Consider the following 16,929-nt stretch of genomic DNA (forward strand, 5'->3'; position numbering starts at 1 on the left):
CATCCCCAACTACCTACAGCAACACAAAGTTAAACCAATTTCTACTGACAAAAGGCTATGTGTGCATGCATTCTGATCAGCCCCAGGATTTATTGTGTGAAACTCAGGCGATAAAAAGTCACCTCCTCAAGCTACAAAACTTTTTTTTTCATCCCAAATATTCTCAATGAAAGTTCTCTTGTCAACCAGGAGAGAGTCAAAAACAACCACAAACACTAGCAGAATGATCCGCTCCAGGACCACATCCCAGCTGGCTTTGCTCTGTTGTCGGTGGCTCAGAAGCAGTTTCTCACTTTCCTTTCACCCTTCTCCCCTTACTCCCCAACATTCTCACTCGAGAATACATCACATCCTCAGACCGCTGGCAAAAAAAAAAAAAAAAAAGGGGGGGGGAGGGGAAGAGACTGCAATTATCAAGGAAGGGGAAGCTATTTCAGAACCACGGTTTCCACTGCAAACGGCAATAAAAAAAAAAAGGCAGTCTGTGTCATCAGGTTATGAGGGACGACGTTGTGCACTTGAAGCTCTCGGGGCAGGATGAGACGATGGAGCAGAAAGTAAGAAAACCTGTGCCTTCTTTGCTTTCCTCTGCTCTTCCCCGCTTTCTTCTGCTCTTCCCCCTCCAGGAGAGGAAGCTGAAGAAACTGGGGGAGGGGCCGAATGTTATCGTTCTCCTATTGAGGGTACATAAGACAGGCCTTAGGGTTCGCTCGTCCCCAGTTAGGAGGGTCACGGAGGGAAGAGGAAGAGAGAACCCCTAAACGTTATCCACCTCTGTTCAAAAACAAAAGTAAGGGGGTAATTATTAAATCCAGATGGCGCGCCTCCAAAGGCGCCCCCAGGTCACTCACCCCCATTCCCAAGAGGAAGGGCTGGGATAAAGGGGATGGAGGGTCGGAGGCTGGTCAGGGACAAGGCCCCACCCCCCGACTTAGGAGGGAAACGGAGCCCAGGCTCCCAGCTGTCCCCTCCTACCCCTCACCTCCCGCCTTGGCCACCCCCACTTATCCCCCCTTCCCTTCTCTTCCCTTCTCTTCCCTTCCCTTCGTTTCCTCCAGAGCCTGAGGCAGCCGCGGGGGAGGCGGCCGCTCCTACCTCCCCTCACCCACTCTGTCCCCACCCCCACTCCGCTCCCACCTCCCGCCCGCCACGGGCCCGTTACCTGCTCGTCGAAGCGGCTGACCACGGCCTGGACCCATTCCACCGGCCTGTGCGCGGCCATGTCCTCCCCGCGGCCGGGGGGCGGCGGAGGGAAGGGTGGGCCGGCGCCCTGCGCCGGGAAGAGGGCGGGGAGCGGAGGCTGAGGTGAGGGAAGAGGCAAGGAGAGGGTCTGAGGAGTGCAGGCTCCCAGTGTTCCCACGGGGGTGGGGATGGGGGGGTCAGCGCCGAGCGGGAGGGGGAGAGGGAAAGGGGGCGTTGGCAAGGAGGCTGGGGGGAGGGGGGTAGGGGAAGGGGACCCGGGGAGGGGAGGGGGCCTCTTGGTCGCTCTCCCCACTAGCGCCGTCTGCCCACAGCCATCACAGTCCGAGACGCCGCCATGACACCCCACCGGAAGTGGGATCCTTTCCACGGCCCGGGGAGAGGGAGCGCGAGCGAGCTAGAGATTGAGAGCGCGGCTGGGAAAGGGGAGGGGGAAGCGGGAGGGAAGGCGGCCTGTCGCGCATGCGCCCGCGCCGGCCGGTTTCATTAATGAAAAAGCGAGTCCTCCTGGAGGTGACGTCATCTAACTCCTCTGGGCCGTCTGGCGAGCGTCCCTCATCGCCGTGGGGCTCACCTAGACTGGCGCTGGGCTCAGCTGGCGAGTGCCAGAGCTGACCCGGGAGCATCCACTCCCATCCCCACCGCCCCCTACAGCTGTCCCCTCCCCCGCCGGCCTCCGGGTTTGGATTGCTCCCGGAGTTGGAAGTTAGGGCGCCCTGGGGCTAGCCTTTCTCCCGGCGCGCGGATCTCTGCCGCTAATCTGGGGAGGCTGTGCTCTCAGCTTAAGCTTTCAGAAAAAATAAGGTACACGACCTCCGATTTTCAGGTTCTTCGTAGCTCGGTAGACTGCTGAGAAACAAAAAAGGAAGGCCAAAGAGAGATTCCGTGATTTTTTTTTTTTTTTTTAGAGGTCGCTTAAATCCCAGTGCTAGACCCAGTGGCAATCAAGGTCTAGCCACCAGGTGTAGCATTGGGATTTAAGCCCAGCTTTCCTCTGCAAAACTCATAGCCATCCAAGTTAATATAACTTTTGCACAGTTGATAAGAGATTCAAGTTTCACCACCCTCAAAACACCTTTAAGGCCTTGCATTCATTATTAATTCAATATATTCATCGTCTTATTTAAATCCTTGAACAAACCTTTTCAATACATATCATTATCTTCATCAACTGATGAATAAGTCACGTCCCCACCCCCGTGGGAACGCTGGGAGCCTGCACTCCTCCCTCAGACCCTTGATTTGCCCAAGGTCAGAGTTGACAGGTGGCAGAGTCAGGATGTAAACCAACGTGGTTTAACTCCAAGAACAATAGAGGTAGACTGTGGGTCTCCTAAAACAAAGTCCTTTCCTATACCTCCAATACCAGAGTTGAAAGGATTTCATGTGTAATTGGTTGTGCCAGTTTTCCAGGAAGAGGATTACATCCAAAACAATAGATAATCTGTGTCTGACATTGGACTTTGGAATGACTAATTTTTTTTTTTTTTAAAGACAGAGTCTCACCCTGTCACTTAGGCTGGAGTACAGAGGCGCGATCTCGGCTCACTGCAACCTCCGCCTCCCGGTTGAAGTGATTCTTCTGCCTCAGCCTCCCGAGTAGCTGGGACTACAGGAATGCGCCACCACGGCCGGCTAATTTTTGTATTTTTAGTAGAGACAGTGTTTCACCATATTGGCCAGGCTGGTCTTGAACTCCTGACCTCATGATCCGCCCACCTCAGCCTCCCAAAGTACTGGGATTACAGGTGTGAGCCACCGCACCTGGCCTGGAATGAGTAATTTTAAAATTTGTCTTCCTCGATACATTTTACCTAGGCAAATGTTTTTGTTTTTCAGAGACAAGGTCTGACTCTGTGCAGTGGATTGCAGTGGCTCAATCATAGCTCACTCCAGCCTCAGACTCCTGGGCTGAAGTGATCCTCCCACCTCAAACTCCTGAATAGCTGGGACTACAGGTGAGTGTCACCCTGCTTTGGCTAATTTTTTTTTTTTTTTTTTTTTTTTGGTAGAGACACAGTCTTGCTATGTTGCCCAGGCTGGTCTGGAACTCCTGGCCTCAAGTGATCCCCTTGCCTTGGCCTCCCAAAGTGCTGGGATGACAGGGGTGAGCTACCACACAGGCCCCTAGGCCAGTGTTAAAATGAATTTACACATTCCAAGCACACACTAATCAGCCAGTTAGGCCACACAGAAAGACACTGGGTGATAAGGGAGAACAAAACTAGAATTTTAATTTTGCTACAGAAAACCCACAAAGCCAATAGCCCACATACAGAGAGATATATCCTTGAGAAAAGTTTCCAATCTCTAGGTTGGTGGTTGTCCAAAATACATATTAAATTAATGTTTTATTCCACTAGAACAGACAGACAGTTTGGACATGTCTTTGGTCCCTTCTTCTTTAAGGATGCAATGCAGATACTAATTTCTTTTAGATGATGTCAGAATGATGACTATGCTGGAAAGAAATGGATGAATATTAAATGAATGTCTACCTATGTTTCTCCCAAGTAGGACCCCTGAAAAAGCACTCACTCATACCCCCAAGATAGTATTCCAGTGCCCCTACTGCACTGCTAACCTTCAGACCCATGACCTTCCTCTCCTTTTCTCATACTTCCTCTGAAAGTCCCTAACTACTTCCTTGTTGCATGGCTTTTTGCCTGTCTATCTCCCTGATCTTCTTCCCTACACTGGACGCAACTGCCCAAACCCTCAGCTCCCTTGCCTTCCCTGGCATTCCGTTACTGAAGTTCCTCTGTGCCTTTCTCTCCTCTTCTTCTCTAGTTTATTCTACCATTGCCCACTCTTCTTTAGCTCTGTGGTAAGACACCCAAACTTCAGGCCCTGGCCCTCTGCTCTTCTTCCTTTACTCAAGCTCCTACCAGCATGTCATTAATTCATCCTAATTTGTACTCCCTGTTCTGTTGCCTCCCCTCAGTGCCAAACCTCTCATTACAGTCAGAGGCCTAGACTTCACCCCAGCTTCCTCTCCAGTTAAATTCATTCAGTTCTGCTGAACCAGTATTAAGTGTCCAAATGGGCCGGTCGTGGTGGCTCACACCTGTAATGCCAGCACTTTTAGAGGCTGAGGTGGGAGGATTGCTTGAGCCTAGAAGTTCAAGACCAGCCTGGGCAACATAGTGAGACCCCAGCTTCTACCAAAAAAAATTGTTTAAATTAGTTAGGCATAGTGGTGTGCATCTGTGGTCCCAGCAACTTGGGAGGCTGAGGTGGGAGGATCACTTGAGCTAGAGAGGTCGAGGCTGCAGTGAGCTGTGATCTCACCACTGCACTCTAGCCTAGGCAGCAGAGCAAGACCCTGTCTCTAAAAAATAAATAAAAATAAAAGTATCCAAATGCCTGTTATGTATTATGTACTTTGTTAGATCATACATAGTACGTATGGCAGGAATGCTAAACAAAAGTGCCAAAGAAGACTGGACGCTGTGGCTCATGCCTGTAATCCCAGCACTTTGGGAGGCCGAGGCAGGCAGATCACCTGAGGTCAGGAGTTTGAGACCAACCTGGCCAATGTGGTGAAACTCCATCTCTACTAAAAAAAAAAAAAAAAAAAAAAAAAAAGGCTGGGCATGGTGGCACATGGCTGTAACCCCAACTACTTACTAGGGTGACTGAGGCAGGAGAATTGCTTGAACCCAGGAGGCTGAGGTTTCAGTGAGCCGAGATTGTGCTGCTGCACTCCAGCCTGGGCGACAGAGTGACTCCACCTCAAAAAAAAAAAAAATGCCAAAGAAGGTAATGCATAGAGACTCTGGTGAATTAAGGAGCATATACCCACCTCCATTTATCCAGATAAGAGATACTCTCTCCATTTAAAGAGTATCTGTCACTCAACTGCAGTTACTGCCATGCAGGAATGTTGACCCAGTGTTGCTAGATCTTCTAGTTACTCAAGAGAAGCTAGAGATCTGAACTTACATATAAACTCTTCCAATTTTTACATAGTGGCAGCCAATTTACATTTTTTAAATGCTGTGCAGCCAAACAAAATACGTCTGCTGTCTGAATATAGCCCATGGAACACCAGTTTGACCAGCACTAGTCTAGTGAAAAGGCATGAGCCTTACAGTAGAACAGAATTAGATTTGTATCCTAACTTCCCCCATTTTGCACTGTCCAACAGTATTCAGGGAACCCTTAGTGTTTCGTATTGTTTTAAATGCATCTCTCTCATTCAGCCTCTGTTTTTTGGTCAGGCAACAAGCTCTGCCAATTTTTTCTTCGAGAGTTTTGTTCCAAGCTGGGAGCCGTGGCTCATGCCTGTCATCCCAGCACTTTGGGAGGCCAAGGTGGGTGGATCACTTGAGCCCAGGAGTTCCAGACCACCCTGGGCAACATACTGAAACCTCATCTCTACAGATTTTTTTTTTTTTAATTAGCCGGGCATAGTGGCAAATGCCTGTGGTTCCAGTTACTTGGGAAGCTGAAGTGGGAGGATCGCTTGAGCCCAGGAGGTCAAGGCTACAGCGAGCTGTGATGGTGCCATTGCATTCCAGCACTCCAGCCCGGGCATCGGAGTTAGACCTTGTCGTAAAAAATAAATAAATGAATAAATATAAATAAAAAATAAAAAGCGTTTACAGTAGCATTCCCTTCATTCTGCCCACCACCCCCACCTCACTGGCACAAGCATCCCAGCAAAGAGCACAGCACTCTTCAGGACTACGGCGCTCATTTCCTCAGCTGCTGGGCGCATTACTTGTCAACACCTATCAGCTAAATCCCTTTCCAGGAACTGCCCTCAGCTGAAGAAAGCTGCATCTCACCAGGTCCGTCTGCACTGACTGGCAGATGCAGGGCTCAGGGTGGGGCTGCTCTGAAGGGCTCTCCTGGCTCCAGAGCTCCCTTAGGATCCGGAAGCTGAGGCATTTGCTGTGACTACATTTAGTTCAACTTTTTCTGCTCAATCCTACTCCTTTCCTGCATGATGTTGATTCCAACGGCAATTAAATCCCATGAGTGTGGCCGGACACCATGGCTCAGACCTGTAATCCCAGTACTTTAGGAGCTGAGGCAAGTGGATCGCGTGAGCCCAAGAGTTCAAGACCAGCCTGACCAACATGGTAAAATCGTATCTTTACAAAAAATAAAAAAATGTGCTGGACATGGCGGTGAGCAGCTGTCGTCTCAGCTACTCAGGAGGCTGAAGCTGGAGGATTGCTTGATCCCAGGAGGTAGAGGCTGCAGTGAGCCGTTTGTACCACTGCACTCCAGGCTGGGTGACAGAGCAAGACCCTGTCTCAAAACAAACAGACAAAAACGTCCCATGAATGTGGTTTGATCCAGTGGAGCTGAATCATTCCCCTGGCCAGTTAGCAGTAAGGTCCCCAGGGGAAGCCCTGACAGGCCCCGGCGTGCCATAGCAGTACAATGTTAAAACTTTCAGCAATGGTGAAGAGCTGGAATGGGTGGGATGTAACCTCAGTGGAACAATGCACTCGTAGGTGCAATCTATCAGGCATTTTAACAATATAGGGCAAATAGTAGTTTAAGAACAATGAAATTGGATGGCTACTGACGGTGTAAACCTGTGCTTTGGAGAAAGAAAATGAAAGGTTGAGGATGATTAATCACCAATTAAAGGCTAAGGAAGAAAGCCAGTGTGCCTCCTTAGCAGCATATAAAGGAAGTAGGAGCTGCATAAGGCAGAAAAAGCGGAAGATGAAGCTGAGGATTTAATTATAAGAGCAGAAGAACTCCAAAAAGGTTTTCAGCCCTAGTGAGTGTACTATACCAAGGTCAGGGGCATAGTTGAGAAGTAGGACCCTGACACTTTAGATGGGGCATCTGGGTCAATGCACTTGAGAACCTTAAAACCCCACTTCACCTTGAGTGCTCTGGGTTTGTAGAAGTGTCCCACTCCTCCCTCAGGAAACTAGCACCCCACCCCCCTTGCTTGAAGATCAAGAAGTATTATCTGCCTTCCAAGGCAACACGTGCTCTCCTCAGGATCTACCTGCACTTTTCCACCTGTCTAACAGACCAGTAACTAAGGTCAAGTCACACATAACCCCATTAAGAAAGTGCTAGACCTGCTAAGGGAGGAGAGGCACTATATCCTGAAGGAGCTAAAAAACCTACCCAACTTAGGCTGGGTGTGGTGGCTCATGCCTATAATCCCAACACTTTGGGAGACTGAGGTGGGTGGATCACGAGGTCAGGAGATCGAGACCATCCTGGCTAACATGGTGAAACCCTGTCTCTGCTAAAAATAAAAAAATAAAAAATTAGCCGGGCGTGGTGGTGGGCGCCTGTAGTCCCAGCTACTCTGGAGGCTGAGGCAGGAGAATGGCATGAACCCAGGAGGCGGGCCTTGCAGTGAGCCGAGATTGGGCCACTGCACTCCAGCCTGGGCGACAGAGAGAGACTCCATCTCAAAATAAACCTACCCAACTTATATATACATATGCAGAAGGTGGGAGAACTGGGGAAGGGGTCCCCAGTGTGCTGAATTGGGGAGGGAGGAGAAAATAATGCTAAATAAAGCAGAGCATGTTGATATAAACACATTCCTGTACTACAGTATTTACATTCTGGCAAGGACTCCAGGAGATAAAGCTAACAGATTGCTAGGATGGCTCTAGAAAGCTTGGAGAAAGCAATGGTCCACACTAAGCAAAATAGAAAGGCCAGAGCTGTCCTGGCAAACAATGGAAGAAGGGAGCAAAAGACTCAGAAGTGGTAATGATATATTATTTACATCCTATCCTGTCAGCTGTGTTCTGCTGTTTATCACAAGCAATAAGGAATGTGCTATTGAGAGGGACACAAGCATCTCTGAGAAGTCCAATAGTCACTTTTCTCTGTAGACCAGGGCTTATGGTGGAAGATGTTTCAGGAGCTAGGGTCCCTGATAGCAGTGGGCCTGCTAGAGACCAGGTGGCAGTGCATAACCAGCAGAAGATTAAGTGGCATTGTTAGCAGTGGCAAGACAGAATGGCATCCAAGGAGGCCTGACTCACAGGAAGCTATGAAGGTAATTAGTAGGATACTGTGTGCCTCAAGGTATAGTTTTTAAAACACAAGGACAGATAAGGAGGCGGCTGAGAGGAGCTGCCCCAATAGTCATAATCCCTTGCCCTGTTTCTCAACTGGAGCCAATTTCCAGAACCTAATGACTGAGAAAGACTAGATTCCCAGCAAGGGTATATAGTGATGAGTCCTTGTCCTCTCTGAATGGGTACATAGCATGGGCATACTTGGTGGTTGGCAGAACCTCTATAATAGTCCCTTGGCCTGTGGAGCAAGAGCTGTCATAGTGGGGAAGGCCAAGGCCATACCCGGGGAAGCTTCTAAAACTGCACCCCTCTCACCAGCCAACAGTCGACATTTTTAAAAAGTGGCATACCCTGGGGGAACATCAGAGAAAAGGATGCAAATACAGAGTAGCAGGTCTCCCACTCAACAAGGCTGATCCAGCTGCTGATGCCACCAAATGCCCAACCTGCCAGCAACAGCACACATCTTTTGTCATTTACTCTTTATTCTTTTTCCTGCTGAGAACATAGATCAAAGCCTGGAAGTGAAGCAGCTATTTTGCAAAAGATGGAAGCTAAAGGAAGCTTGGGTCCCTGATACTTCTTCAAGCAGCTGTACCTGCCCTGAACTGCCTACCTTCAGAGTTCTGGTTACAGAAGAAAAATAAAACCTCTGTTTTGTGAAGTATGTGCATCCAGGTTTCAGTTCCATGCAGCTGAATGCAACCCTAACTGACCCCCACAGATACTGAGAAAAGTAAAGAAAGAGGGTCTTTAAGCAGCTGCTGAATGGAGACCTAGAGGCATAGAAAGAGAGGTGATTTTCAGAAGTGTTACTGCGGGTTGTAATTAGGAAAATATACATAAGAATTAACTTCATTTTTGGTTGCTAGGTTCTTCTTCTGAATGTTATACTACTCCAAAACTGGGCCAAGTGATGTCTAGGACTTATTTGGATTATTTATTAAGTAACTAATTATGTAATTGTCGTAAGTAGTAGTAGTATTAGTACTACTATAACAAAACTTTGTAAGAGGAACATTCCAGAGGAAGGGGCACAAAAGGAAATCAGAGCCAGAAATGGAGACTATCATGCCTTTGTTCTTTTCACCTGGGTCTGAAATAACTTTTCTTTTGTTTCTTGTTTTTTTTTTCAAGGCAGAGTCTTGCTCTGTTGCCCAAGCTGGAGTGGCACGATCTCAGCGTATTGCAGCCTCTGCCTCCTGGGTTCAAGTGATTCTCGTGCCTCAGCCTCCCAAGTAGCTGGGATTACAGGCATGTACCACCATGCCCACCTAATCTGTGTATTTTTGGTAGAGTTGCAGTTTTGTCATATTGGCCAGGCTGGTCTCAAACTCCTGGCCTCAAGTGATCCATCTACCTCAGCCTCCCAAAGTGCTGGGATTATAGGCCTGAGTCACTGTCTCTCCTTTAAAGCCCACCTAATCCTCTGATGCTGAACTTGCTTTGGCCACTCCGGTCCTTATTCCCCTGACTTTTTGTTTTTGTTTTTTATTTTTGAGACAGAGTTTTACTGTGTTGCCCAGGCTGGAGTACAGTGGCATGATCTTGGCTCACCGCAACCTCCGCCTTCCAGGTTCAAGCAGTCCTCCCGCCTCAACCTCTCGAGTAGCTGAGATTACATGCACCCACCACCATGCCTGGCTAATTTTTGTATTTGTAGTAGAGACAGGGTTTCACCATGTTGGCCAGGCTGGTCTAGAACTCCTGACCTCAGGTGATCCGCCAGCCTCAGCCTCCCAAAGTGCTGGGATTACAGGCGTAAGCCATCGTTCCCAGCCTATTCCCCGGACTTTTAAGCAGATGTAGTCATCTTGTCTTCATCTCAGGCATGCTAGGCTCCTAGCAGTGTCAAACCACAGGAGAACCATTATAAATTTGTTTTGATTGATTAATCAAAGGGGAGCATCTGGAAACAATTAGTAACAGGCTAATTGTTATCAACTGCCTAGGTAAGGAAAATTACTATGAGGATTCATCCTATGTGAATGTTCTGGTGTAGCCATTAAAAAGGTAAGTTATAAACAGCTGAGAGAGAAACATTTCAGTCTTTGGTGGTATAATTAGTCTCAATCTTTCAGAGAACTCTGCTTCTATTAATATCATTTATTTCTTCATTCTCGCATACCTATTGCAGCTAAGTGTTCCATGGGACTCATAAGAGAAGATTCAGTTTCTGCTCTAAAGAAGTGTAGTTATGAAAGATACATCAGGTCTCTAAATAACTATCAGAGATGATAGAATGATAGAAACTTCCTTTTAAGGGGTGCTTACAAGACATCAGGCATTATACTATGCACTTATATACAATATTGTTTTTAAAGTCCATACAACCATATGAGGTAGATATCACTATCCCCATTTTACAGATAAGGAAAAAAGTTCAAAATGATTTAGTAAAATGCTCAGGTCGCCTAGCTAGTATAAGATGAGTCTGGTAGTTAGCTGAAGTCAGGTTTGTCTGACTCCAGGTTCATGCTCTTATCCACCATACAGCATGGTCCAAAGAAGGTTTCTTGGAACTTTCATGCCTCCAAATGACTCATGGCCAGATGAGATTGAGAAACGCTATGCACTGTAGTTCCCTATTGGCAGTTCACAGTGTTGTTCTGTATTACAACGTAATAGTTTAAGCCAGTGGCCTCCAAACTTTTTTGACTGTATATTCCTTTTTTAAAATTAAAAAAAAATTTTTTGAAGGCATATTCATATCAGTAAAAGAATGTAAGCACCTCTGCCCAGTATAGGACTTACAGATTCTATATATTTTTAACTATTTTTAATTTTATTCTGTTTAATATTATTACTTTTTGTTCTCACTAAAATTTCCAGCATTAGTAATATTTGCAACATGATTAATACTATTTAATATATTATAAACATAAAATGTTAATATTGTTTATAATAATATTTTTACTAAGAGCATTGTGGTTGGACTTGTTTTACATTTTTCAGCATTTTTTTTTTTTTTTTGAGACAGAATCTTGCTCTGTCGCCCAGGCTGGAGTGCAGTGGCGTGATCTCAGCTCACTGCAACCTCCGCCTCTTGGGTTCAAGTGATTCTCGTGCCTTAGCCTCCCTCGTAGCTGGGTTACAGGCACCCACCACAATGCCAAGCTAATTTTTTTTTCTTTTGAGATGGAGTCTCGCTCTGTCACCCAGGCTGAAGTGCAGTGGCGTGATCTTGGCTCACTGCAACCTCTGCCTCCCAGGTTCAAGTGATTCTCCTGCCTCAGCCTCCTAAGTAGCTGGGATTACAGGCACCCACCATCTTGCCCGGCTAAATTTTTGTATTTTTAGTAGAGACAGGGTTTCACTATGTTGGTTAGGCTGGTCTCAAACTCCTGACCTCAAGTGATCCACCCGCCTCGGCCTCCCAAACTGCTGGGATTACAAGCGTGAGCCACTGCGCCTGGCCCTTATATTTCAGCATATTGATTTATTGTTCTTCTCAAAGCTCTGCTTCTAAAGTTCAGGTTTTTTGTTTGTTTGTTTGTTTTTGAGACGGAGTCTAACTCTGTTGCCCAGGCTGGAGTGCAGTGGTGCAATCGCAACTCACTGCAACCTCTGCCCCTGGGGTTCAAGAGATCCACCCACCTTGGCCTCCCAAAGTGCTGGGATTACAGGTGTGAGCCACCACACCCGGCTTATTTTGTTCCTTTTTAAATGGATACCATAACTTATACATTTGTTCTAAAAGAGTACATATACACAAATGGATGAAGTTGTCATTGGTTCTGCTTACTGTGTAATGATGTTTTTCTTTTTTTTTTTTTTTTTTTTTGAGACAGAGTCTCTCTCTGTCGCCTAGGCTGGAGTACAGTGGCATGATCTCAGCTTACTGCAACCTCTGCCCCTGGGGTTCAAGTGATTCTCCTGCCTCAGCCTCCCAAGTAGCTGGGATTATAGATGCCCACCAACACGCCCCACTAATTTTTTTGTATTTTTAGTAGACATGGGGTTTCGTGATGTTGGCCAGGCTTGTCTTGAACTCCTGACCTCAGGTGATCCACTTGCCTTGGCCTCCCAAAGTGCTGGGATTACAGGCGTGAGCCCCCGTGCCTGGCCTATGATATTAATTTTCCACGCTGTTCACTAATTATGCAAAGGTGCTGCTGCTCTTGTAATGCTGTTAGCGTCTTTCCATTTTCCCTGATGGGAACCAGTTGTTTTTCTAAACTAACAAATGAGTACAAAATCCACTGAAACATTTCCTTTTCATCCTAAATGGGTTAGAAATTTTTATTTCCAAGTTTTAAAAGTATGCAGCTATGAGGTGTTTTGTTTTTGTTTTTGTTTTTGTTTGGTTTTGAGACGGAGTCTCACTGTGTTGCCCAGGCCAGAATGCAATGGCATGATCTCGGCTCACTGCAAGCTCCACCTCCCGGGTTCGGGCCATTCTCCTGCCTCAGCCTCCAGAGTAGCTGGGACTACAGGCACCCGCCACCACGCCCAGCTAAATTTTTTTGTATTTTTAGTGGAGACAGGGTTTCACATGTTAGTCAGGATGGTCTCGATCTCCTGACCTCGTGATCCACCTGCCTTGGCCTCCCAAAGTGCTGGGATTACAGGCATGAGCCACCGCGCCTGGCCACAGCTATGAGTTTTTATAAATACACACTTGTCTTTACAACAAAACCACATAACTATGAAATATTTTTAAAGATCTGTTTTCCAAATGCCCTCTGCTTAACGTGTTTTTTTAGGAAAGGAGTTTGTCTTTCTCTCAATCATTGTTAAATAACACCTTTATTTTAAAGGTCACATTGTGTGTGTATGCACATGAATGCAGGCATGTTTTGATACTGCTGACAGCCTCTGGCCTTCACAGAAAAGGTCAGCAAATTTAGTTTATTGGAATCCAGTTAGTGTAATCTATAGAACCACTTAATTAGGCACAGACAAGCTGCAGTGTATCACCATGCACTGAAATTGAATAAATGAATGAGGGTGTCACTAACATGTCCTCTATGGTATGGTATTTCTCCCACTCTTGGAGAAATAAGAACAGCCTGAGAAAATACAGACATAAAGAACTGGCTACCTCCCCTCCTTTCTCTCTGACCTTATCCTCCTTCCAAGACTAAATTGTGAACAAAGAAACTGTCAACCAGGAGCTCCTCCTGGGGAAGGAAAGAAAGCAGCCTTGATTTAAATGTAACTTCTAGGCAGGGCGGGCGTGGTGGCTCATGCCTGTAATCCTAGCACTTTGGGAGGCCGAGGCGGGTGGATCACGAGGTCAGGAGATCAAGACCGTCCTGGGTAACACGGTAAAACCCTGTCTCTACTAAAAATACAAAAAATTAGCCGGGCATGGTGGTGGGTGCCTGTAGTCCCAGCTACTCGGGAGGCTGAGGCAGGAGAATGGCGTGAACCCGGGAGACAGAGCTTGCAGTGAGCGGAGATCATGCCACTGTACTCCAGCCTGGGTGACAGAGTGAGACTCCATCTCAAAAAAAAAAAAAAAAAAAGTAACCTCTGGTACTGGTGTAAGGACAGCATATAAAACAATAGAATAGGCTAGGCGCGGTGGCTCATGCTTGTAATCCCAGCACTTTGGGAGGCCGAGGCGGGCAGATCACTTGAGGCCAGGAGTTGGAGACTAGCCTGGCCAACATAGCGAAACTCCATCTGTACTAAAAATACAAAATATTAGCCGGGTATGGTGGTGGGCACCTGTAATCCTAGCTATTCATGAGGCTGAGGCAGGAGAATTGCTTGAACCCAGGAGGCAGAGGTTACTGTGAGCCGAGATCACGCCACTGCACTCCAGCCTGGGTGAGACAGTGAGACTCCATCTCAAAAAAAAAATAAATAAATAAATAAATAAAAAGAATAAAATTGAGAGTCTGTAAATAAACCTTCACACTTACAGTTAATTGATTGTCAACAAGGATACCAAGACAATTCAACGGGGAAAGAATAGTCCTTCCAACAAATACTGCTGGGATAACTAGATAGCCACATGCAAAGTAATAAAGTTGGACCCCTATCTCACACCATATACAAAAATTAAAATGGATCAAAGACCTGAATATAAGAGCTAAAATTCTAGAACTCATCAAATAAAACAAAGAAGTAAATCTTTGTGACTTTGTGTTAGGCAATGGTTTCTTAGATATGATACTAAAGCAAAGCAGTTAAGGGAAAAAAAGGTAAATTGGACTTCACATTTTTTTTTTAACTTTGTGCTTCAAAGAATACCATAAAGAAAGTGAAAAGACAACTCAAAGAATGGGAGAAAATATTTACAAATCATATATCTGATAAGGGACTTGTATTTAGACTATATAAACAACTCTTACAACTCAAAAACAACAATAAAAATAAATAACCCAATTAAAAAACAGGCAAATGGCCCAGTGCAGTGGTTCATCCCTATAAACCCAGCACTTTCGGAGGCCGAGACGGGCAGATCACCTGAGGTCAGGAGTTTGAGATCAGCCTGGTCAACATGGCGAAACCCTTCTTTACTAAAAATACAGAAATTAGCTGGATGTGGTGGCATGTGCCTGTGGTCCCAGCTACTCAGGAGGCTGATCAGGAGAATCACTTGAAAGCTGTGAGACAGAGGTTGCAGTGAGCCAAGATTGCACCACTGCACTCCAGCCTGGGTGACAGAGTGAAACTCCATCTCTAAATAAATAAATAAATAAATAAATAGGCTGGGTGCGGTGGCTCATGCCTGCAATGGCAGCACTTTGGGAGGCCGAGGCTGGTGGATCACCTGAGGTCAGGAGTTCAAGACCAGCCTGGCCAACTTGGTGAAACCCTGTCTTTACTAAAAATACAAAAATTAGCCAGGCGTGGTGGTGCCTGCCTGTAATCCCAGCTACTAGGGAGGCTGAGACAGGAGCATCACTTGAACCCAGGAGGTGGAGGTTGCAGTGAGCCAAGATTGCACCACTGCACTCCACCCTGGGCAACAGAAAGAGACTCTGTCTCAAATAAATAAATAAATACAGGCAAAGGATGTAAATATACGTTTCTCCAAAGAAGATACACAAATGACCAATAAGCACAAGAAAAGATGCTCAACATTACAAGCCATCAGGAAATGCAAATCAAAACCACAATGAGGTACCAATTCATGCCTAGTAGGATGGCTATAATAAAAAACACAGATGATAATGTTGTAGCAAGGATGTGGAGAAATTGAAATCCTGATACAGCGCTGGTAGGAATGTAATATAGTGCAGCTATTTTGGAAAACATTTTGGCAGTTCCTCCAAAGGTTAAACAGAGCTGTGATCAATCAATTCTACTCCTAGGTATATACCCAAGAAAAATGAAAAAACATATGTGCACACATAGACTTGTACGCAAATGTTCTTAGTAGCTTTATTTATGATCGCCGAAAAGTCAAAACAACCCAAAGATCTATAAACCGATAAATGGATAAACAAAAGTGGTATATTCATACAATGAACATTACTTATCTATAAAAAAGAATAAAGTACTGATACATGCTACACCATGGATGAACCTTGAAAGCATTATGCTAAGTGAAGGAGGCCAGTCACAGAATAGCACATACAGTATTGTATAATTTCATTTATATGAATTGTTCATAAAAGGCAAATCTATAGAGGCATAAAGTCGATTAGTGGTTGCCAAGACTGCTAATGGGTATGAGGCTTAATTTTGGGTTGATGAAAGTATTCTAAAATTGACTGTGGTGATGGCCTGTAACTGTGAATCTACTGTAGTAAAAACCCTCAAATTGTGTGCTTTAAGTGGGTGAATTGCATCATACTTGAATTATATCTGAATAAAGCTTTTTTTTTTTTAAAGTAACTCCTGCATTATTCTTTGTTTTTAAGCAGGGTCTCGCTCTGTTGCCCAGGCTAGAGTGCAGTGGCATGATCACTGCCCACTGCAGCCTCAATCTCCCAGGCTTAAACAATCCTCTCACTTAAATGATCCTCCCTCTAGTCCTCCGAAACAACTGGGACTACAGGTGCACACCACCACACCTAACTAATTTTTAAATTTTTTTGTGTGTTGCCCTGCCCAGGCTGCTCTCAAACTCCTGGGCTCAATGAGCCTCCCACCTCGGCCTCCCAAAGTGCTGAGATTACAGGCATGAGCCACACACCTCCTCCATTGCTCTGATAGGCAAAATAAGAAAGGGACTAACCCCTCCTGTGCATTATAACGGGATTTAGGGACTTCAAGGGAAAGGGGAAGCACCTTGTTAATGAAGAAAAGCTTCTTAATTAACCACTACTTGTTAAATCTAACAAGTTCAAAAGCTACTGACACAGCCATGTTTGCTGAAGGGAATAGCAAGCACAAAGATAATCTGACCCAGACGACCCATACCCATCCTCAGCCACAGACCCTGGTGAGCCTGAGCCTCTCCCCAGCTCCTGCTACCTCTGATGGGTCTTCAGGACTTCCTTGTCCTAGCAGGGCTGATAGTCCTGCTGAGTTGCCCATTTGAATGAGGAAATGTCTGGAGAGAGGAGGGGGATGGAACAGAGCCTTCCCAGTGGTTTCCAGTGACTCAAAGAGGTTTTCCTAAAAGTCTTGTAGTAGAAGATGCTTGATCAAGAAAGTAGGACGTTCAGGGCCAGACCTTAGCAGAATCCTCTACTCCAACCCAGTGAAGGCCTAATTTTGTGCTACTTTTCCTTGCAACTCTGGGAGAATCAGATGCATCAAAAACTTTCACCTTCCTTCTACTGAATTTCGGTTCCCT

The 16,929-nt window shown here is 45.9% G+C and overlaps 1 protein-coding gene and 1 long non-coding RNA gene across 13 annotated transcripts in view; one reads left to right on the forward strand and one right to left on the reverse strand.

The window, feature by feature from the left end:
• Nucleotides 1-1,564, reverse strand: part of NF1 (neurofibromin 1) — a 282,946-nt gene extending 281,382 nt beyond the window's left edge. For 7 of the 10 annotated variants that reach the window (XM_063718574.1, XM_063718573.1, XM_063718572.1 and 4 more), the window contains exon 1: nucleotides 1,163-1,337. In XM_063718574.1, coding sequence (XP_063574644.1) covers nucleotides 1,163-1,222 — 60 coding nt within the window. In that variant the 5' untranslated portion in view covers nucleotides 1,223-1,337. Of the gene's footprint in view, nucleotides 1-567; nucleotides 650-851; nucleotides 873-1,162 lie in introns of those variants that run through there. The other 3 variants (XM_024235642.3, XM_054536618.2, XM_054536620.2) reach the window with 3 other exon arrangements.
• On the forward strand, nucleotides 318-7,554 carry LOC129051326 (uncharacterized). 3 transcript variants are annotated; one of them, XR_010138234.1, is made up of 5 exons: nucleotides 318-557; nucleotides 2,695-2,948; nucleotides 3,040-3,158; nucleotides 5,424-5,516; nucleotides 5,607-7,554. It is a non-coding gene; the product is annotated as an uncharacterized LOC129051326 (long non-coding RNA). The 3 variants fall into 3 exon arrangements; XR_010138233.1 differs by lacking the exon at nucleotides 2,695-2,948; XR_008515490.2 differs by lacking the exons at nucleotides 318-557; nucleotides 2,695-2,948 and adding an exon at nucleotides 1,144-1,305.
• The last annotated feature ends 9,375 nt before the right edge of the window (nucleotides 7,555-16,929 follow it).

Source organism: Pongo abelii, chromosome 19 (assembly GCF_028885655.2).
Source record: "Pongo abelii isolate AG06213 chromosome 19, NHGRI_mPonAbe1-v2.0_pri, whole genome shotgun sequence".
NCBI lineage: Eukaryota > Metazoa > Chordata > Mammalia > Primates > Hominidae > Pongo > Pongo abelii.